Source organism: Lampetra planeri, chromosome 10 (assembly GCF_965212315.1).
Source record: "Lampetra planeri chromosome 10, kcLamPlan1.2.h2, whole genome shotgun sequence".
Classification (NCBI taxonomy): Eukaryota; Metazoa; Chordata; class Hyperoartia; order Petromyzontiformes; family Petromyzontidae; genus Lampetra; species Lampetra planeri.
In genome coordinates, this window is record NC_136116.1 from 3272264 (window position 1) to 3295120 (window position 22857).

Below are 22857 nucleotides of genomic sequence, written 5' to 3' on the forward strand. Positions count from 1 at the left end.
AAATATTACGCTCACTGCAGTGGTGTAATTACGAGTAAAATTACTGACGAAAGGGGGAACATAATTACAGCTAAATTGCAAGCGTTCGGTTTTGTAATGAATTACCATGGACGCAGTAATTACATCTCGCTAAAGCCTGGCACGTACTGCACATGCGGGCAAATTCGTACATTACAATGCATCGTTTCTCCATTGTAACGTTTTGCCGTGCATCACAGAGTAGCGGTGCATAATACATTTGCATCGTATAATTTGGCAGACACCCGAGAGGCAGGATGGGATCGTTTCTATGGCAATTTCAAACGCGCCTGACAAATACGACCCATTTACGAGGGACAGCAAGTTCCGGTTTTTTTTTTATCCCACTGCAAGACCCAAAGTGACCCGAACCACTGGATCCAGTGGCATGGTTGGCGTGGGCCCCGTGGAAGGAAATTAAAATCGGGCACCCCCCCCCCTCCCTACGTGCCAACTCCCCCCACCCCCGTGTCTACCCCCCCCCCCCCACGTGCCCACTCCCCCCACCCCCGTGTCTACTCACCCCACCCCCCCCACGTGCCCACTCCCCCCACCCCCGTGTCTACTCACCCCACCCCCCCACGTGCCCACTCCCCCCACCCCCCCGTGTCTACTCCCCCCCCCACCCCATGTGTCCACTCCCCCCACCCCCCCGTGTCTACCCCCCCCACCCCACGTGCCCACTCCCCCACCCCCCCGTGTCTACCCCCCCCCCCCACGTGCCCACTCCCCCCACCCCCCACGTGTCTACTCCCCCCCCACCCCCCCACGTGCCCACTCCCCCCACCCCCGTGTCTACTCACCCCACCCCCCCACGTGCCCACTCCCCCCACCCTCCCGTGTCTACTCCCCCCCCACCCCATGTGTCCACTCCCCCCACCCCCCCGTGTCTACCCCCCCACCCCACGTGCCCTTTCCCCCCACCCCCCACGTGTCTACTCCCCCCCCACCCCCCCACGTGCCCACTCCCCCCACCCCCCACGTGTCTACTCCCCCCCACCCCCCCACGTGCCCACTCCCCCCACCCCCGTGTCTACTCCTCCCACCCCCCCACGTGCCCACTCCCCCACCCCCCCCGTGTCGACTCCCCCCCCCACCCCATGTGTCCACTCCCCCCACCCCCCACGTGTCTACTCCCCCCCACCCCCCCACGTGCCCACTCCCCCCACCCCCCGTGTCTACCCCCCCCACCCCCCACGTGCCCTTTCCCCCCACCCCCCGTGTCTACTCCCCACCCACCCCCCCCGTGCCCACTCCCCCCACCCCCCGTGTCTACTCCCCCCCCACCCCCCACGTGCCCACTCCCCCCACCCCCCGTGTCTACTCCCCCCCACCCCCCACGTGCCCACTCCCCCCACCCCCCGTGTCTACTCCCCCCCACCCCCCACGTGCCCACTCCCCCCACCCCCCGTGTCTACTCCCCCCCACCCCCCCCGTGCCCACTCCCCCCACCCCCCGTGTCTGCTCTCCCCCACCCCCCACGTGCCCACTCCCCCCACCCCCCGTGTCTGCTCCCCCCCCCCCACGTGCCCACTCCCCCCACCCCCCGTGTCTACCCCCCCCCACCCCCCACGTGCCCACTCCCCCCCACCCCCCGTGTCTACTCCCCACCCACCCCCCACGTGCCCACTCCCCCCACCCCCGTGTCTACTCCCCCCACCCCCCCACGTGCCCACTCCCCCACCCCCCCGTGTCGACTCCCCCCCCACCCCATGTGTCCACTCCCCCCACCCCCCCCGTGTCTACTCCCCCCACGTGCCCACTCCCCCCACCCCCCGTGTCTACCCCCCCCACCCCCCACGTGCCCACTCCCCCCACCCCCCGTGTCTACTCCCCCCCCACCCCCCACGTGCCCACTCCCCCCACCCCCCCGTGTCTACCCCCCCCCACCCCCCACGTGCCCTTTCCCCCCACCCCCCGTGCCCACTCCCCCCACCCCCCGTGTCTGCTCTCCCCCCACCCCCCACGTGCCCACTCCCCCCCACCCCCCGTGTCTACCCCCCCCCCACCCCCCACGTGCCCACTCCCCCCACCCCCCGTGTCTACTCCCCACCCACCCCCCACGTGCCCACTCCCCCCCACCCCCCCCGTGTCTACTCCCCCCCACCCCCCACGTGCCCACTCCCCCCACCCCCCCGTGTCTACCCCCCCCACCCCCCACGTGCCCTTTCCCCCCACCCCCCGTGTCTACTCCCCACCCACCCCCCACGTGCCCACTCCCCCCACCCCCCGTGTCTGCTCCCCCCCCCCACGTGCCCACTCCCCCCACCCCCCGTGTCTACCCCCCCCCACCCCCCACGTGCCCACTCCCCCCACCCCCCGTGTCTACTCCCCACCCACCCCCCACGTGCCCACTCCCCCCACCCCCCGTGTCTACTCCCCACCCACCCCCCACGTGCCCACTCCCCCCACCCCCCCCGTGTCTACTCCCCCCCACCCCCCACGTGCCCACTCCCCCCACCCCCCCGTGTCTACCCCCCCCACCCCCCACGTGCCCTTTCCCCCCACCCCCCGTGTCTACTCCCCACCCACCCCCCACGTGCCCACTCCCCCCACCCCCCGTGTCTGCTCTCCCCCACCCCCCACGTGCCCACTCCCCCCACCCCCCCGTGTCTGCTCCCCCCCCCCACGTGCCCACTCCCCCCACCCCCCGTGTCTACCCCCCCCCACCCCCCACGTGCCCACTCCCCCCACCCCCCCCGTGTCTACTCCCCCCCACCCCCCACGTGCCCACTCCCCCCCACCCCCCCGTGTCTACCCCCCCCACCCCCCACGTGCCCACTCCCCCCACCCCCCCCGTGTCTACTCCCCCCCACCCCCCACGTGCCCACTCCCCCCACCCCCCCGTGTCTACCCCCCCCACCCCCCACGTGCCCTTTCCCCCCACCCCCCGTGTCTACTCCCCACCCACCCCCCACGTGCCCACTCCCCCCACCCCCCCCGTGTCTACTCCCCCCCACCCCCCACGTGCCCACTCCCCCCACCCCCCCGTGTCTACCCCCCCCACCCCCCACGTGCCCTTTCCCCCCACCCCCCGTGTCTACTCCCCACCCACCCCCCACGTGCCCACTCCCCCCACCCCCCGTGTCTGCTCTCCCCCACCCCCCACGTGCCCACTCCCCCCACCCCCCGTGTCTGCTCCCCCCCCCCACGTGCCCACTCCCCCCACCCCCCGTGTCTACCCCCCCCCACCCCCCACGTGCCCACTCCCCCCACCCCCCGTGTCTACTCCCCACCCACCCCCCACGTGCCCACTCCCCCCACCCCCCGTGTCTACTCCCCACCCACCCCCCACGTGCCCACTCCCCCCACCCCCCCCGTGTCTACTCCCCCCCACCCCATGTGTCCACTCCCCCCACCCCCCCCGTGTCTACTCCCCCCACGTGCCCACTCCCCCCACCCCCCGTGTCTACTCCCCCACCCCGCCCCCCCCTCCCCCCACGTGTCTACTTTCCTCCCCCCCCCACTCTTTGTAACCCAGCACCTGAGCCCCTTCGGCCCCGTAGGTCCAGGCAGCAGCAGCAGTTGCACCGCCTGCACACTCGACTGGTTGACCGTCACGTTGTGCGTGAGCGCACAGAGAGGGCGGCACCATCAATGTGCACGCATCCCCATCATTCAAAGCCCGCTCGAGTGAGGGGGGGGGGTCACTCTCCTCTGTTGCCCATAGAGTTTGGAACTACGTTCCTACGGCCATCTGCGCTGTCCACCCCCCTCCCACTCCGCCTCCTCCTCTGTTCAAGTCCAGGCTCAAGACTTTTCTCATCCCCTCTGCCCATGACGGACTGCGCTTCCTTATTAAATAGATCAATATACCGCACAGGAAGCCAGGACTGGTCACTGGTTGCACCACAACCCTTCATGTGCCGACCTAAATAAGTTCTCGCTCACAACACCTGCCCCAAAAGTGTATGTAGACGATACGGGGGTTATCTATCTCTTGTTATTGTCTTGTCTGTCTCTATATGTCTATGTATGTATGTATGCAGGTCATGCACATTGTGTAACTACATCTGTATTGGTATCTCTGCATGCCTGCTCGGGTTGAGTCGCTTAATATACTTGATTTTATTTGCGTACTTACTTATTTTTAGTGATCTGCTCACCTTTCTTATACTTTGCACTCCCATCGTTGTTTGTTGTATTGTTTGTTGTTACTTTCTGGCGCGCCCCTACTGGACATCTGCCAAAAAAATGAGCTTCACGGCTCATCGGATTTCTCCGGGATAAATAAAGATTCTGATTAATTGGGTGGTGCGGTCCGAGCTGCATCTTTTCGTTTGTTCTCCCAATTTCCGTTGCTCTGAGTGAGCCACGGGGGCTCTGTGGCTACCGACGTTGCTCTGAGCCACGGGGCCTCTGTGGTTACCGACGTTGCTCTGAGTGAGCCACGGGGCCTCTGTGGTTACCGACGTTGTTCTGAGTGAGCCACGGGGCCTCTGTGGTGACCGACGTTGTTCTGAGTGAGCCACGGGGCCCATGTGGTTACCGACGTTGTTCTGAGTGAGCCACGGGGCCTCTGTGGCTACCGACGTTGCTCTGAGCCACGGGGCCTCTGTGGTGACCGACGTTGTTCTGAGTGAGCCACGGGGGCTCTGTGGCTGCCGACGTTGTTCTGAGTGAGCCACGGGGCCTCTGTGGTGACCGACGTTGTTCTGAGTGAGCCACACGGGGGCTCTGTGGTTACCGACGTTGCTCTGAGTGAGTCACGGGGCCTCTGTGGTTATCGACGTTGTTCTGAGTGAGCCACGGGGCCTCTGTGGTGACCGACGTTGTTCTGAGTGAGTCACACGGGGCCTCTGTGGTGACCGACGTTGTTCTGAGTGAGCCACGGGGCCTCTGTGGTTACCGACGTTGTTCTGAGTGAGCGACGGGGCCTCTGTGGTGACCGACGTTGCTCTGAGTGAGCCACGGGGGCTCTGTGGTGACCGACGTTGTTCTGAGTGAGCCACGGGGGCTCTGTGGCTGCCGACGTTGTTCTGAGTGAGCCACGGGGCCTCTGTGGTGACCGACGTTGTTCTGAGTGAGCCACGGGGCCTCTGTGGTGACCGACGTTGTTCTGAGTGAGCCACGGGGCCTCTGTGGTGACCGACGTTGTTCTGAGTGAGCCACTGGGCCCATGTGGTTACCGACGTTGTTCTGAGTGAGCCACGGGGCCTCTGTGGCTACCGACGTTGCTCTGAGCCACGGGGCCTCTGTGGTGACCGACGTTGTTCTGAGTGAGCCACGGGGCCTCTGTGGTGACCGACGTTGTTCTGAGTGAGCCACGGGGCCCATGTGGTTACCGACGTTGTTCTGAGTGAGCCACGGGGCCTCTGTGGCTACCGACGTTGCTCTGAGCCACGGGGCCTCTGTGGTGACCGACGTTGTTCTGAGTGAGCCACGGGGGCTCTGTGGCTGCCGACGTTGTTCTGAGTGAGCCACGGGGCCTCTGTGGTGACCGACGTTGTTCTGAGTGAGCCACACGGGGGCTCTGTGGTTACCGACGTTGCTCTGAGTGAGTCACGGGGCCTCTGTGGTTATCGACGTTGTTCTGAGTGAGCCACGGGGCCTCTGTGGTGACCGACGTTGTTCTGAGTGAGTCACACGGGGCCTCTGTGGTGACCGACGTTGTTCTGAGTGAGCCACGGGGCCTCTGTGGTTACCGACGTTGTTCTGAGTGAGCGACGGGGCCTCTGTGGTGACCGACGTTGCTCTGAGTGAGCCACGGGGGCTCTGTGGTGACCGACGTTGTTCTGAGTGAGCCACGGGGGCTCTGTGGCTGCCGACGTTGTTCTGAGTGAGCCACGGGGCCTCTGTGGTGACCGACGTTGTTCTGAGTGAGTCACGGGGCCTCTGTGGTGACCGACGTTGCTCTGAGTGAGCCACGGGGGCTCTGTGGTGACCGACGTTGTTCTGAGTGAGCCACGGGGGCTCTGTGGCTGCCGACGTTGTTCTGAGTGAGCCACGGGGCCTCTGTGGTGACCGACGTTGTTCTGAGTGAGCCACGGGGCCTCTGTGGTGACCGACGTTGTTCTGAGTGAGTCACGGGGCCTCTGTGGTTACCGACGTTGCTCTGAGTGAGCCACGGGGCCTCTGTGGTGACCGACGTTGCTCTGAGCGAGAACAGCGACGGCACCACACAGAGGCACCGTGGCAGCGCTGCTGAGTGAACCCGAGCGAGCGCGAACGAGCAACATGAATGTGGCACGTGCATGCTGGGCCGGTCTCTCACCAGCGCTGCCGTTTGTCACCGGGCCAACTCAACTCCCTGCCTCCCGGCCACACGAGCTTTTGCACGTCAAGGGCGCGTGGCCACGTTACCTGCAGCAGCTTTGCCTGTAGTTTTTTTCTTCCTCTTTATCGCTGCTGTTCGTGCGCCCAGAATGTACACCCACCTCCACCCCATCAGCGTAACGACCCGCTACGCAAACAGCCCCGTCGCGAGCTGTGGGGGCCACTTGAGCCGTAAGTGTCACCAAAATCCCATGGTTACATGGGCCCTGTATCCAAAACAGCTCCTTTTCTAAGGCCCCCCCGCCACCCACTACCCCCCACCTCTCTCAATTCTGTCTGTAACGAGGCTGGCAGCTGCACTCGGGACCCACCGCCGCCCTGTGTCTGCGATGGTTGAACTCTTTCTCTCCTTTCCCACCCACTCGGCACGACTGCTTCACACGTCCCAGGGGCTCCGTTACACCGTAAATATAACCACGCACTTTATGTCCCGCTGCACCCCCTCCCCCCTTCTTCCTTTTGTTTTAACAACTGGAGGGGATAAAGGGAAAGAATTTCGTGACCGCGGAAGAGGGGAGAGAGAGCTCGCCGCTGAGCTGGGCCGATGTAGAGATGAGCTACGTACGGTGCGCAAGAAGTTCAACATGTCATACACGTGTAGTGACATAGAATCGGTCACGTGGCAGCAGTTCACTGGCTGCTGGCAGGGAAAGGGATCTGCAGCTTACAGCAGCCCTGACTGACAGCAGGCCACGTGATAGACCCGAGAGGGATCTAGGGGAGGGGTCACGGAAGGGGCGCGTCGAGAACCCGCTGGTAGGTTCCAGAAGGGGGCGTGGCCGGGGGCGGAGCCAGGCCGCGCTGGCAGTATAAGAGGGGCCCCGGGAGGGGAGCTCGGGGCTGTCGTGTGGAGTGCGGTCTCCGTCGTCGTCGCTGCTGAAGATCGTCGCTGTCGTCTCTTCGTCGTTGTCGTCACTTGACATTGCGCTGCTAGACGTAGTTGGCTGTCTTAGTTCAGCGTCGTCAGTGTCAGATGGCCAGCGTTGTGTGTAGGCGAGCAACCGGTGTAGAGTTGCGTATCAGCGAGAGACAGAGGCGAGTGTGTAACGGTGTAAGGGTGTGTATTGTACAAAGTGTGCTCGGTGTTAAACACATTCCTGCGGAGGGAGCTGGTAGGAACGTTGGGTTGCTCGGTCAATGGCCAGGGTCAACAGCGGCGTGGTGTATTCCGCAAATATGGCCGACTGTGAGGGCGGGCACAAGCCGGCGTGAATAGGTTAAACGTTGAGTTTTATAAGGGCACCACGGGGTGACCAGCCCCTTCCCACCCAGCCCCACCCCTTCCACCCTCCCCACCCAGCCCCTCCCCACCCTCCCTACCCCACCCAGCCCCTCCCCACCCAGCCCCTCCCCACCCTCCCCACCCAGCCCCACCTTCCCCACCCAGCCCCTCCCGTCCCCACCCAGCCCCTCCCCACCCAGCCCCTCCCTGCACGACGGACACAATAATCCCCTGTGGGCTGGTGTAACCAGGAGGTTCCTACCAGTGTTAAAGAACTGCCTCCAAGAACTTACGTCTCCAAGTCAGTCACTACACATACACATGCAAATCACCGCCCACCCCCCCCCCTCTCTCTAAACGACAGCAAACATTCTTCGTGGGCATCACGCACGAGTCGCGTTGTCTTCGTAAACGCGCCGTGCATGCGGCGTGAAGTGCAATGCGTTTTGCAGCCATCAATTTCACTGGGAAGGCTCGCCGGAATGGAAGGGAAGGAATGAGCACACACAGTGTGTGTAGAGTAAGCACACACACAGTGTGTGTAGAGTAAGCACACACAGTGTGTGTAGAGTAAGCACACACACAGTGTGTGTAGAGTAAACACACACAGTGTGTGTAGAGTAAGCACACGCAGTGTGTGTAGAGTAAGCACACACAGTGTGTGTAGAGTAAGCACACACAGTGTGTGTAGAGTAAGCACACACAGTGTGTGTAGAGTAAGCACACACACAGTGTGTGTAGAGTAAGCACACGCAGTGTGTGTAGAGTAAGCACACGCAGTGTGTGTAGAGTAAGCACACACAGTGTGTGTAGAGTAAGCACACACAGTGTGTGTAGAGTAAGCACACACAGTGTGTGTAGAGTAAGCACACACACTGTGTGTGCTTACTCTACACACACAGTGTGTGTAGAGTAAGCACACGCAGCGTAAGCGAGCTGTGACAAGAGCACGCTGCCTGAAGTGCCCCTTCACTTCCAACACACAATGCTCTCGACCGGCTCAGGGGCCCGCTGGAGTTGCTGATGGTCACGACACGCAGCGTTGACTGTGCAAGGCCGGTCCCCTCCGATTCACGTGGCCAGGGCGTGCGCCTTCCACGGTCGCGTCTCGCAACCCCTGACCCCTGCCGCTGTATCGTGTCGCTGTGGCGCAACGCAGATCGTGGCCGGGACAATCGGAGGTCTTGCGCAGGCAAAACCGCGTGGCAACGGTCGTTTGATCGCTTGTATTGTTAGTTAAGTGATTGTTAAGACGCTCGCTTCGTCGACAGAGCCTCGCTGAGTTGAGTCTCAAGACTCTCTTGCCAGGAGGGTTCTGCCAGGTTTCATGCAGTCGGAGGGGTTGGGGCGTGCAGATTTGCCATTTCGAATCCAAACCGAGTCATTTTGACACGTAGGAGGCTTTCGCGACCAATATCCATAATAGAGGTTTTTGGGTTAGATCGCGTAAATATATAAATGTGTTGTTAAACCCACCACCACCCAATATAGCCAACTAGTAAGGGTTGTCACGTAAACAGAACGTGGCCAATTCGTCACTAGTACAGCACCACCGGGGTGTTGGAGAGCCAAGCCACATCATTTACAATAGAGGCGCCTCAATATAAGGAACGAAACAGTTCAACTTCTCCACAAATCTGGCTGTCGCCTGATGAAGCTGGTTGTAATTACTGGCGAAACGTCGTAATCAGATTGTAAATGTTGTGGCTTGGCTCTCCAACACACCGGCTAGTGCTGTACTAGTGACAAATTGGCACGTTCTGTTCACGTGACAACCATTACTAGTTGGCTATGTTGGGTGATGGTGGGTTTAACAACACATTTATATATTTACGCGCTTTTAACCCAAAAAACTCTATTATGGCCGAGTCATTTTGTTTTCTAAATCAAAGTGGACACGTTTGGACCGCGAGTCCCATCACGCAATGGCCTGCTCTTGCGAATGTCGGCACAGGAACTCTAACGGCGGCTAAGAAGCGGCCGGCGAGCCGCGTTCACGCCGCGGTAATTAACCAGGGTGGCCGCTGGAGTCGAACCGCGAAACCTCTGCAACAGCGAGCGGCAAACGCGCCGCTGGAGGCCGTGCCACCTTGCAGCTCGCTCACTTCTGGACGCACCCATCGGGTCGCTACCAACCCCGATCGAATAAATGAGAGATCCCCCACCCCCCCCCCCTACTACCATTGGGATAATTATCCCGAGTGCAGGGTGGTGCAGCTGCAAAGGGACCCATGGTCTGGAGGTGCCCAGGCTGTGAAGAGAAGTGCAGGTGGGGTGGGTGAGTTGGATATGGAACTCAATTGCATTGTACGCACCGGTGTACGTGCCAACCCCACGCGGTGGCACCGCACCCAGCCAAGTGTCCACCCTTCGTGCGGAACCCGTCAGCACGGAGACTTTCGCCGCGACCAACATTATTCATAATAAAGGTTTCAGGGTTAGAGGCCGTCCATAAATGACGTCACGCGATTTTGGACGATTTTTGACCCCCCCCCCTTCGTCACACGACGTCACAAAAAGTCAGACCCCCCCTCAAATATGACGTCAAATCGCTTTAAACTATTGTCAGTGTAGTGCGTATTTAATGTGGCGCTGTACTCTGATGTTGTAGGAGAATTTTGTTTTATTAAAAAGTCTATTTAATTAAGTAGAACGTGTTGTCTATATTTATTTAAAGTTGCGCATTTTGATGTGACGTCACATTTCTCAAACCCCCCACCCCCTCGTCACACATCGTCACGAATGTCTGACCCCACCCCCCCTAGGTGCGTGACGTCATTTATGGACGGCCCCAAAGCACAGGAAATAGACACCGCCAATATTTCCCCCGTTATAGTGTGGACAAGAGGCAGTCAGTCCACTTTGTTATATCATCGTAAATCATCCCGCCATCAACATTAAATTGTGGAGGTAGCTGGTACGTATGTGGAACTTCTTTCGCACCGTACGTATCCAACCAAGCTAATCGCAGGTGCTAATGCCACGACACACGATCTTGCATTTCTCAAACCCCCCCCCCCCATTGTCACATCGTCACAAATGTCTGACCCCCCCCCCCCCCCAGGTGCGTGACGTCATTTATGGACGGCCCCTTAGATGGCCTAATTTATATGTTACGGGATCTCACCCAAAAACCTTTTTTTGTGAATAGGACCCACAGCTTCTTCGGCCGCTTGAGTCACCAGTGACGTTCTAGCCCCCGCCCGCACGCCTCCACCCCCACCCCACCCCACCGCCAACCCACAGTGGCCAACACGCAAAGCACAGCGCGGCCACATTAACAGATTGCGTGTGCACTGATGGCCTTGTTCTTTACATTGTGCAGTCCCGGCGGGTTTCATTATGTCTCCGTGTTCGGTTGCCAGGCGATAGCGCTGGCACCACAGAGCACAAAGGACCCTTCGAAGCCTCTATGACGGGAACAACAACAGCAGCATCATCTTCATCATCAATATAAAGCCTGTGGCCAACTCGCCCTGAGCGTGCCGTTAGATATCTCGAGGCTAAGCAGGGTTGAGCCTGGATAGTGCTTGGATGGGTGACCACCACTGTGCACGAACACGTTATCATAGTTGGCTGCTGTGGGGCTACATGGTGGGCAGTAATCGGGGGGGGGGGGGGGGGGGCTGCATCAATATTCGTTTGTTGTACTGTACCGCTATGGTTCTCCTCGCCGTCGCCAACACGCACTGACCAGCACAGACAAATAACCCCCACGACCGAACACAGTTCGTGGGAGATGCCCTCATTCAGCAGTGGATTAACACAAAGGGCTCTGTATGCACATTAAACACATTTACTATTTGTGATTGTTTTATTTACGCAGTCACTGAGCTAAAGGCATAACGACTATAAACTAAACACTTGTATTTACCAGGTAAAGCCCACTGAGCTATGTAGCTCTTTTCCAGAAGCGACCTGGCCACACATGATGGCTCAACAAAGTGGCTTATCACGTGGAAATGTATAGCAGCAGCCAAATACTTTGCGCGCAAAACCAGGAGACGAATCTACGTGACCAAGGGGAGACCGTGCAAACTCCAAATGTACAGCAGGCGTCAGGGTCGGGATCGAATCCATGACCTCCTGCATACCAGGCGAGGGAGATAACATCTCGCCACCGGCAGCACCCCATCCAACGGCCAGTAACACACAGCACGATCAAAGTTGTATATCTGAATAGATAAGAGATGACTCTTGAATTGAGCACGGTTATTCACAACAGCTTTGAGAACATAGATGATGGGGGTGGAGGGGGCATTCCAAATTGGAGCAGCGCGCGGGAAGAGGCAGACCGGGAATCGTTGTGACCTGCGGTGTTGGTAGTGGGTTGGACACGGCATGGATGAGACGAGACAGTCGGCGTCTGGTAGACCGAGTGTTCAACAAGGGCGGAGGAATCAACGAGTGAAGATGACAGGAACAGTAACCGTGGTATGGGAGCAGCCGAGGCTCACGGTGACGGGGGCCTGGCTCACGGTGACGAGGGCCTGGCTCACGGTGACATTGGCCTGGCTCACGGTGACGAGGGCCTGGCTCACGGTGACGAGGGCCTGGCTCACGGTGACGAGGGCCTGGCTCACGGTGACGAGGGCCTGGCTCACGGTGACATTGGCCTGGCTCACGGTGACATTGGCCTGGCTCACGGTGACGAGGGCCTGGCTCACGGTGACATTGGCCTGGCTCACGGTGACATTGGCCTGGCTCACGGTGACGAGGGCCTGGCTCACAGTGACATTGGCCTGGCTCACGGTGACATTGGCCTGGCTCACGGTGACGAGGGCCTGGCCCACGGTGACGAGGGCCTGGCTCACGGTGACGAGGGCCTGGCTCACGGTGACGAGGGCCTGGCTCACGGTGACGAGGGCCTGGCCCACGGTGACGAGGGCCTGGCCCACGGTGACGAGGGCCTGGCTCACGGTGACGAGGGCCTGGCTCACGGTGACGAGGGCCTGGCTCGCGGTGACGAGGGCCTGGCTCGCGGTGACGAGGGCCTGGCTCGCGGTGACGAGGGCCTGGCTCGCGGTGACGTGGGCCTGGCTCGCGGTGACGAGGGCCTGGCTCGCGGTGACGAGGGCCTGGCTCGCGGTGACGAGGGCCTGGCTCGCGGTGACGAGGGCCTGGCTCGCGGTGACGAGGGCCTGGCTCGCGGTGACGAGGGCCTGGCTCGCGGTGACGAGGGCCTGGCTCACGGTGACGAAGGCCTGTGTCTACGGAGGTGGGGCCCACCTTGGCCCTTCACTCAAAAAGAAACGAGGCGGCCAGGTGGACAGAGCTTCAGAGGACAATTATTTAGCTGTGGGATTCTAAAGAGGCGTCAGCTTTTACATTGACTGTAACAAAATTTATATTTTATCTTGCGGTGAAAGGGTCACTGGGTTCATAGCACGCACAGTAGCACGGTTGGCTACGTACGGTGCGAAAGAGGTTCAACATACGCACATAGGTAGCACACTTCGCTATGAAACCAGCCAGCTGAGTTTTATTCCTGGCCAGGGCAAATCATCGTCAGTGCCGAGTGATATCTGAACCGGTCCTGAGCCTCTCCCTTCACCAATGCACACTGGCTCGCGTGGTGAGGTATGTGTGATTAACACGGTGTGGGGAAGACATTCATCCAGCAGTGGATTAACAAACGGCTGTGAATTAGTACCATTAACACGAGACACTCAAACATTGCATTGCACACTTAATACGTGATAACAAAGTGTAATCAGCAATCAGCAATGTTCTTATTTTTATCTCGACTTGTGAATACCGTTTGATATGAATATTGCTGTAATGCAATTTGGCAATTGGCTTAAAAAAAACTAATTAAATATTTCCGAGCTGAACGAAAAAACCCCTTGCGACGCAGGTAACAACAATCGCGCGCTGCACCGTCTCGCGAACGCGATAAACAAAACAAGACGCCGCACTTCGCCACAACAACAACGTGCGCGCACAGATCATTATCATCAATGTAATAATAGGTGAGGCAGGTGCCGAGCACAGCGGGCTGAGGGTGTGGGGGGGTGTCCCAGGCGGTCATCAGCCATTTCATTCGCGGGGCAGCTGCATCGAGCCGTGCCCCCCCTACCTCCCGCCCAAGCCGCCCCCCACACGACATCGACAAGAGAGCACACGGGCCGCCAGTAAACTATCCGTGTGGCGCGGGCCTCGCTGAGAAGCCACGCCACAGACGAGACGCACAGATGGACCGACGACGGACGGACGGACGTTTGTTTCATAAATTAGAGGGAACAGCTTTGTCCGGGGACGCCCTAAAGCTCTAGCGAGGGAGGGCACTTTTTGACCTTTTTTGCGCACACACACACAATGAAAACACGCGCTCGGGGGCATGCACGGCAAGAAACAGGGTTCTCGGCTTGAAGCCCTTTCCACCCGACGATCCCTTAAATACTGGCGAGCAAAATTTAATTACCGTGTGGAGGTCCTGAGCCTGTTTTTTATATTTGACTGCGCCGGTTGTGAAACCGGCAGCTAAAAACAAAAAAACGGAGGCGCGGACCTTATTGGAAGCCCAGAGGAAATCATCATCATCAGCAGCAAAACATATATATACGTTGGCTCTGAATTTATTCAATAAAGACATTCAGCGCTGTGGTCTTCGATGCCGCACGCGCCGTGCGATGCAGGCGGTTGCCCAACAAAAACAAATTGTTTAGAGAGGCCGCCGGCAAAGAGACCCAACTAATCTCTCGGCAAAACAGACGCCGTCTTGAGGGGGAACTGCTCTCAGGGAAGTGACACACACACAAAAAAACACGTGAGAAGCTTTATTCAGATATAGTTCAACGTGAGTGACACCTTAATTCCCCACGCATAATTAGGGCCAAATGCGGTTGAAATTGCAATGTGTCCCAATTTATCTCAATCAAAAAAAAATCAAGCAATGCATTTCCCTATTCGTCATTTATATCTCGTACGGCGTTTTGTGAAGGTTAATTTAGGTCATACTGTAAATAGATGGTGATGGCTTTGGGGTAGAGGCCTTCATCCAGCAGTGGGTCGATCATAACTAATGATGATGATGATTCAAGGACATGCCTACCCACGTTATGCATCTTATTACGTGATCTTTCTGATCTTAGCGATATGTTAACTCCCTCCTCGCCTGTTATGCAGGAGATCGTGAGTTTTATCCAGACCCTGACGCCTGTATATTTGGAGATTGTATGTTCTCCCCGTGTTCGCATGGATTTCCCACGTGTTGTGATATTTTGTAAAACTGAATTATTATTATTTACAGCCGTTCAATCCAACCGTGGATGAAGGTCTCTACATCGTGTCGGAGATGACTGATGTTTGACCATATTTCTCCACGCTGTTCATTGTGGGTTCTAGGGTCAGAACGGCTATCGCCACTCGTGTTAGCCATGGCCAGGAATTGAAACCAGGCAGCTGGGAACATAGCGTGGTGTGCGCGAACCGCTGCGCCACCACTCCGCCCTCGTGACGTTGTCTATCGTATTCTGTTGTATTGCGGTGAAGGCCATTCACTCGTTGTGCACCAGATGCACTCTCTTTGTCAAGATAACTGAAGCGACGGTTGTTGTATGACCGTCGCGTTGAGCCTCTCTACAATTCGTTTCATAAGGTGACAGGATGAGAGTCACACGGAAGATGCAATGAGAAGGGCTATAGAGATGACATCAGTGCAGGATACGAGGGAGGAGAGAGAGAGAGACCGAGAGGGTGCGATATATGTATGTTGAACTTCTTTGGCACCGTACGTAGCCAACCGTGCTTATGAGAGGTGCGGAGATGGGAGGATGAGGACAGCGGGCTTAGACGAGATCAAGAGGCACGGAGCAGAAGCTTTACGACGAGAGGCGATCTGAGCGGCCCATCCCGTGCAATAATTGGGCCTTCCTGGATGATAAGAAGTGGAAGAGGATGAAGACGCAGAAGAAGAGGCTGGAGTTGGTAAAAGTGACAGAGCGACAGCTTTGCGGGCTCCGCGCGCTTCGTGGAATGGCGAAGTTCCGAGCGCGCTGTGCGAGTTGGCACAATCAAAGAGAGACGTGTCATCTGATCGCGCGCTGAAATCGTGCACGCAATCGGTCACGCACCGCCCCCACCCGTTTGCTCGGTGATTGCCAATTCTCTGTTTTTCCCGTATCGCCTTCGCAACCTGTCACAGTAAATGTGCACCTGGTTCAATCTCCCTGCGACGGTTGCCGTGCTGGGGTGCAAGGTGCACGTTTTTTTTTACGAGTAATGAGATGCACGCTCGGAATTGCACTGAGAGACGGGAAGGGGGGGGGGTAAAACGTGGGATTAGAGAGCAAACGCAAGCTCGAGACACCATCACACTGACGGCCCAATGGGCTTGTGCAGGACATGTCGCTTAGAAAGGACTGTGTGGACTCGTGGTCGGGACTAGCAATGGAGTGGCAGCCAAAGGGACAAACATTCCCAAAAGGAGTTGGAGTGATACAATTGGACCGTGTGCAATGAGCGAGTTGGATTGTCACATCATGAGACCGCGAGGGATAACGAAGGCTCATGCAGCAGTGTATTGATCATTGGTGAAGGTGATGGAAGGACTGTGAGTAAGTGAACATGTTGATCAGATCAAAATCTCGAGGTGCGTTTGGGGTTTTATTATTGTTTGTTCAAAAACACGGTTAAACCACGGTCACGTTCCTGACCAATGAAAGAGTGTTGAAAGAGTGTTCCTCAACAATGTGGGCTGATAGGTTCGATGTCTGGATAACCGGGCGAGAGCCACAGGGAGAACTGCAAATCCTAAATAAATAAAATATTTTTTTATGTTTTTAATTTCACGCAGCCCAACGTTGTCTTGATAATTGAAACCACCGGACACGTATCGCTAGCACGTTGCTCCTGTGCATCTGTAAATATTTCGCAGTTTTAGCATTTTAAGAGTTAGGAAACGTTCAGCAAAACAAAGCAAATGCCCGTTGCCACCGGCTCTCATATCGCAGGAAAACCTTTGGCATCTCTGCTCAAACGCCTCCCGATAAACAAAAATGTAGCTCAAAAATCAAATCGCAGGGGCAACAAAAAAGTGTTCATCGGTGGCCAGGAGGGTCAAATCCTTTCACACAACTCGAACCGGTGAAGTGCCGCCACTATTGAATTGGCGCGACCCCTTTTTTTCGCGTGACCGAGACGGCCGTGGACACCCGATGTCCATTCCGCCGCGCTGCGTTTGTTGCAGCACGTGCACAGCCCCCTTTGTCTCTCCACTGCTGGATGAGGGCCTCCCCACAATGCACGGGCCGTGAGGGGCATGTTGCCGTACATCACCAAGCTTGTTTTCTTTTTTCACCTACGTGGCTTTACCGAAAAAAGACAAAGAGTATGGATCCTTGCAGTCACGAAAACTTCAAATCTAGAATCACCAAGCTTGTCCAGTGCGCCTTGGTGAAGGCAAGTCGAATATCATTGGGAGCAGAGAGGTTCCACGCAGCAATGGATTTTGCGGTGCTGCCCTCTGCTGCATGCATCGTAGCCCCCGTAGCCTATAACACCTGCCTTATTATGCACGTTTGGTCGCCCTTCCAAGCACTATCCAGGATTAACCGTGCTTAGCTTCCATTATCTGATTTGATTTGGTCATAGGCTGACATGGAGATAAATAAAACGAGTTTATTTCTTATTACATATGAACGTAATTATGATTGTGCAGGAGTTGTATAAAATAAATAAAATGATGATGAAAAAAAAACAACCCCTTCTCTTTTGCCGATAAATGCCTCAATGAGTCTCAAGGCTCCTTGTCAGAAGGGTCCTGCATTCCTGTGTTTTGCCAATTTCATTGATTGGCGCTTGACATGTGGGATAATACTGTAATGCCTGGCGACATCGCATGCATACGACAAGATAGCCCTCGAATCTCCAACAAAGATAGATTCAGGAATGTACTTCTCTCTCCCGGCCCTCTCCTGACCGCCTCACGAACCCGTAATTCCCAAGGGTATACTCCCAAGCACTCACCAGGCTCGAACCTGCTTAGCTACAGAGGCAGGCAATAATTGAAAGAATCCTCGCTGATTTCAGTGCTTGGAAATGACTGACGAGACTGCTGAGATGGATGTTGGGAACATCTCTGATAGGGAATGGAGGTGGCATGAAGATCTTAGAGCCTTGGCTGTGGTTACTGATATTCTCTGGACGAATGCGGGTAGAGAGGACTTATTTGATTCGGGCAGGCGTTGAGAAAGCGACGAAGACAATGCAATTACAAGGACCACGGAACACACCACTGGCGCACGGCTTCAATGAGTTGAGGGAGAGTCCGGGGTGAGATGGGAGGATGCGGTGGAACGAGATACGGGGAGAATGGATGTGGCGAGAGAAGAGACACAGAGTATGGGCTCGTGGAGAAAGAAATCCAGACACTCAACCCCCTTCTCTCCGTGCACTAAGAGGGCTTCTGGCTTCTAAGAGCAGGAGTGTCGTGTTAGTGTTCTGGCTTCTATATGGAGCAGTCTAGCTCTTCAGTGGGTTTGCGTTATGATGCTGATACTGACGTAGAGCTCGAAACAAATACCACCACTGCTGTCGTATGAGGTGCAAACATTCAGTTCCATCATGGCAAATGTTTGCACAGAGAGACACACATCCACGTGTTGTGTTTTTTTTACTCTCGGTTGCATAGCAATCTGTGTAAGTGTTAAAATAACAATCCCATTGTAAATGCTCATTTGCATATTCAATGCAGGAGTAATTAAAATGTAATTATATGGTGCCTAAATCGACGTTTCAATGTGCACATACACATAAGTGCGTTTTTTGTTTGATATACAGAACACACACAAATGGTCTGTGCATGAAGTAATAACAATACACGTAAATAATTTGGCCATTTTTAAATATCATTGGCTGTCAGAATACAATTAGTATAAATGATAATGATGTGGCCATGACGATGATGGATCACACGGAGATAATTTGCAACAAAAAAATCATCCAAACATAATTTGAAAATATTAAAATATCAATATTTGTAAAAAAAATAAACAAAAACCCTACACAGTGTGAATTAAATATGGTACTGTCTAACACTTTAGAATTAATGCGGTGTCTGTATTCATGGGCTGTCATACCCTGCTCGGAGACAGCAACAAAACAGGTTGCGTCGTGTATGACGGATTGAAATCTGCGTTTGTGTTATTGACTTTGAAATCTGCACCGGTTCAAATCAACAATTGCCGTGTTATTTATGTTGTGCTGCCGTTAAACAGATGAATGTTAAATGCAAACTACATTAATGCAGTCGTGTATGTAACACGATTGCAAATGCACTGCTCTATAACCTTACCATGAACTCGTTTTAATTGCACTGTCAAAGTTTTATGTTGAGATTTTTTTTTTGACTTGAGAATTAGATTACTGGGACGTTGAGCGGTGGTGCAGCGGTTGGCGCGCTGCGCTATGATACCCGGTGACCCCGATGACGATTCTTGGCCACACCAACATCCGTATCTGAAGCGATATCTCAACGCCTTTCACCAAACCCGTGCCGACCAGCTCGGTGAAGTATGGTAAAAAAAAACCCGATGACTTTAATCTAGCAGGGGATTGACAAATGCGCGGAAAAATATCATTATTATTACTGCAGCATAATCAACATGGAAAATCTGAAAACGATTTGGGTATCAAGCACATTGCTAGCATCCATATCACGTGTGTGCGTGCACGTGTTTATATACTGTACAAGGATCTACCTCCTAATACACGGGTCCTATGTGAAATATTCCACAGTGTATCTGCGACTCTGTGGACCTGACCGAGGGCTTAATCGGCGATCCTCTGCGCAATGTTGTTAAGAGAGCTTGGAGTGGAGAAGGGGCAGGGTCTGTCTGCTAAGACCCACGTCTCTTGATGCAGGGAAGGAAGATATCCTTCATTGACATCCATCATTACATAACCGGCAGGTGAAAATACAGCCCCATCGCCTCTTTGTATTTGTTGCACGGGCGATCTGGGTTACATTAAAGTCATTTAGAATACAACAACAATTTCATTGTTCCAATTCAATGGAATCCAAGTGCAAATGAAGACGGACTTGACGCGTCTCCTTTCGCCACGCGTCGCTCTTCCCGATAGGGATCTCGTCCCCCCACCCCACTGCACAAGCTACCCCCCCCGCGCACCCCCAACGCGTGTTTGTCCGTGTGTCTGTACCGAGACATTTTATTCCCGGTTTCACCCATTACCTATTCATTTGCCGACGAGCAAATCCTCATCAGCTAAGCAGGCGTTGTTGAGCCTGGATAGTGCTCGCAATGGGCGAACCACCGCGCGCGCAAACGTGTTGGTTGCTTCAGCATTGACGGGGCAGTGCGGACAGATCCATTGGTGCCGCTGTACGCATTCGCGTGCTTGCAGGTCTGTGCTCGCCGCGATCAGCAACGCGCGTGGCGAGGTCTGGTCAATAACCTCCACGAGGAAGGCCATCGTCCCAGCACTGGGTCGACATCACACGTGGGGGGTGTTTTCTCACGCCGTGTGCGTGCGGTTGAAGCGCTTCGTAGCAAATGAGAGGCGCTGTAAGTCGCACGATCGTGTCTCGTGTTGATCAAGACGACGTTACATTTGTTTCGCGCAGAGAGAGCAAGCGTTAAGACAACGCACAACCTTGGCACACTGTTGGGGGCAAGTGCTGTTAGCGAGCACCATTGAAGACCGGAACGGTACACGAGGGGGTGGGTGGCCAAAACCACATCCGGCCGCCTTTGTCTCCCCCATTGCCCGGTGTCACGCCACGCTCGGTGCTCATTTAAGGCTGAGTCGACCTATGAGATGCCGGCGGGCCGACCGGTTTAAATATTCTTGACTGGTGTGAGCTGTGAATGGGAATCGCGGGGTCGCCGGGTTCGTAGCGCACTGCGCTCACCACTACCCCACCGCTCCCCGCACCATGCACACGGCATGTATTGATGAAGCACACGGACTCAACAAGATCAACATGGGTACGCGCGCGCACAGCAACGTTGGCTCGCGCAAAACAGAACAAAGATCCCCCGTGTTGCCTTCACAGACTGTTGGGGCAAGTGCTGTTAGCGAGCACCTATGAAGTCCGACACGGCGCACGAGACGGTGGGTGGGAAAAACCACGCCCGGCCGCCTTTGTCTCCCCAAATTACGATGTTTACACACCACACCAAATTATCGTTTGAAGCTGAGTCGACCTACACGTACACACACGTGTACCCGCACGCGCATTTACTGGTGTGCGCACGTGCACATGGACAAGCACGTGTGCGCACACACACGTATACGCGCACACGTGCGCGCATAGATCCACGCACGCACACGTACCAAGACAAAGTGTGCCCGGGTGGACGCGTAATTCATGACACACACACACACGCGTGGATGCACACACACACGCGTGTGTGTGTGTAGATCCACACACACGCGTGTGTGGATATACACAGACGCTCGTGTGACCAGTCACGTGAACCCACACACATGTACACATATCCACACGCGTGTACACACGCTCGAAAACACAGACACATGCACACGCGTGTACACATATGTGCGTACGTGCATACATACGTTCACGCATACGTACAAACGCGCGTGCTTGAACACACGTGTGCTTGAACACACGTGTGCTTGAACACACGTGTGCTTGCACACACACGCTCACGCACAAGGGCAGCCGATATTGGCAAGCGCGGCCTGATCCGTGCGCTGACCTTTAGGGACTGGAGAACTGGGGCTGCGTCTCTCGGGGGACACCCTCTGCTGCTGATGATGATGATGATATTGCTGCTGCTGATGTGGTTGATGGTCAGCAGACGGCACCGCCAGCCTGACGCTGCTGCTGCTGCGCTCTTCTAAGTCCACGGCGCTGAACGGAGACAATTCGGACGCGCGGCCGTCGCTGCCACCGCCGGTGCTGCTCGTGTCGCCGCCGGTGCTCGTGCTGGTCGAGGTGGTGACGACAACAGCCGCGGCCGCCGGTCTCTTCCCGCAATTCTGCGCGGCCGGAGCGCACGGGGCCACGGGCTGGGCGCACGGGGCCACGGGCTGGGCGCACGGGGCCACGGGCTGGGCGCACGGACTCGGTGCCGGGGTCGCGGGTGATGATGTTGCCGCGGCGTTGGCGGTGGCGGTCGTGGCGGTGGCTGCTTTCCCGACGGCAGGGAGCCCCTGTCCGGACGGGCTAGCCGAGCCGGCTCGCAGCTGGTAGGGCACGGTCGCTCGCAGGGGCTGGGGTCGCGTCGGAGTCGGCGAGACTGCAGAGCGCCGCACTCGCTGCGATACGTGCGACGATGCCATTGCGCGTTCCGTGCTGCGCTCGCTCACTCACTCACTCGCGCTCCTCCTCCTCCTCGACCCGCGTGCAGTGATACTGCATACGTGCGTACGTGCATGTATGTGACCTACGCATGTATAATACATGCACGCGTATGATGTATGTATGGTGCGATGTCAGGAGGCGTGGATGCACATGCTGGCTATTGTCTGAGCTGGCGTGGTGGTTGGTGGTGGGTTGATATATCGGTGACGATGATGATGAGGATGATGGCGATACTGATGATGATGAGGATGGTTATCCGGGAGTCAACAAAGACGCGCACGCGATGCTGCTGCCGTGCGCTCTACATACTCGCTCCACCACAATGCAGGGGGAGGAGAGAGGGAAAAGGAGGGGATAGAGAAGGAGGGGAGGGATGGAGGCGGGCGGGCGGCTCTCGACGAAAGGAACTCCTCGCTCTCTCTCTCGTTCCCACTCCCTCCCGTCCACGCGACACGCTTCACTTGCTCTGTAAGGGATTGCAGGCGGAGCGCGGGGGGGGGGTGTACGAGTGGGTTATGTGTGCTGTCGAGTGCGGGGCGGAGTTGCTTGGCGTGGGGGTGGAGGGTTCGCCTTGCGCGATGGTGGTGAGTGTTTGTCTTGCGTGGTGAGTGCAAACATCGCCGCGGGGGAGACAAAGGCGGTCGCGGGGAGCGGTGGTGAAGCGGTTAGCGCGCTACGAAGCCGGTGAGCCAGGTTCAAGATTCCCGCTCACGGGGCCAACACCGGTGACGATTTATCTGAACCGGTTCTGGGCCTCCCCTAGGTCGACTCAGCCTCAAATGAGTCCCTGGTGCGGTGTGTAAACATCGCCACGAGGAAGACAAAGGCGGCCGGGCGTGGTAATGGTCACCCATCATCCCTTCGTGTGCCGTCCCGGCCTGCATAGGTGCTCGCTAACAGCACTTGCCCCTACAGTCTGGGCCGGCTACACGGGGGATCTTTTTTCTTTTATTTTGGTGGGGGTATCTGCGGTTGTGGACTTGTGGGGCGAGGGGGTGTGTGTGGTGGTGGTGGTGTTCACGATAGTCGGTGGGTATGTTGATTGTGA

General features: G+C 56.7%; 1 protein-coding gene across 2 annotated transcripts in view; it reads right to left on the reverse strand.

The window, feature by feature from the left end:
* The window catches only part of LOC144720850 (uncharacterized), a 59335-nt gene extending 37040 nt beyond the window's left edge, over nt 1-22295 (reverse strand). The window contains exon 1 of one of the 2 annotated variants that reach the window (XM_078597940.1): nt 21202-22295. In XM_078597940.1, the coding sequence (XP_078454066.1) occupies nt 21202-21787 (586 nt within the window). In that variant the 5' untranslated portion in view covers nt 21788-22295. The remainder of the gene's footprint in view (nt 1-21201) is intronic. The other variant, XM_078597939.1, reaches the window with a different exon arrangement.
* Between the last annotated feature and the right edge of the window lie 562 nt (nt 22296-22857).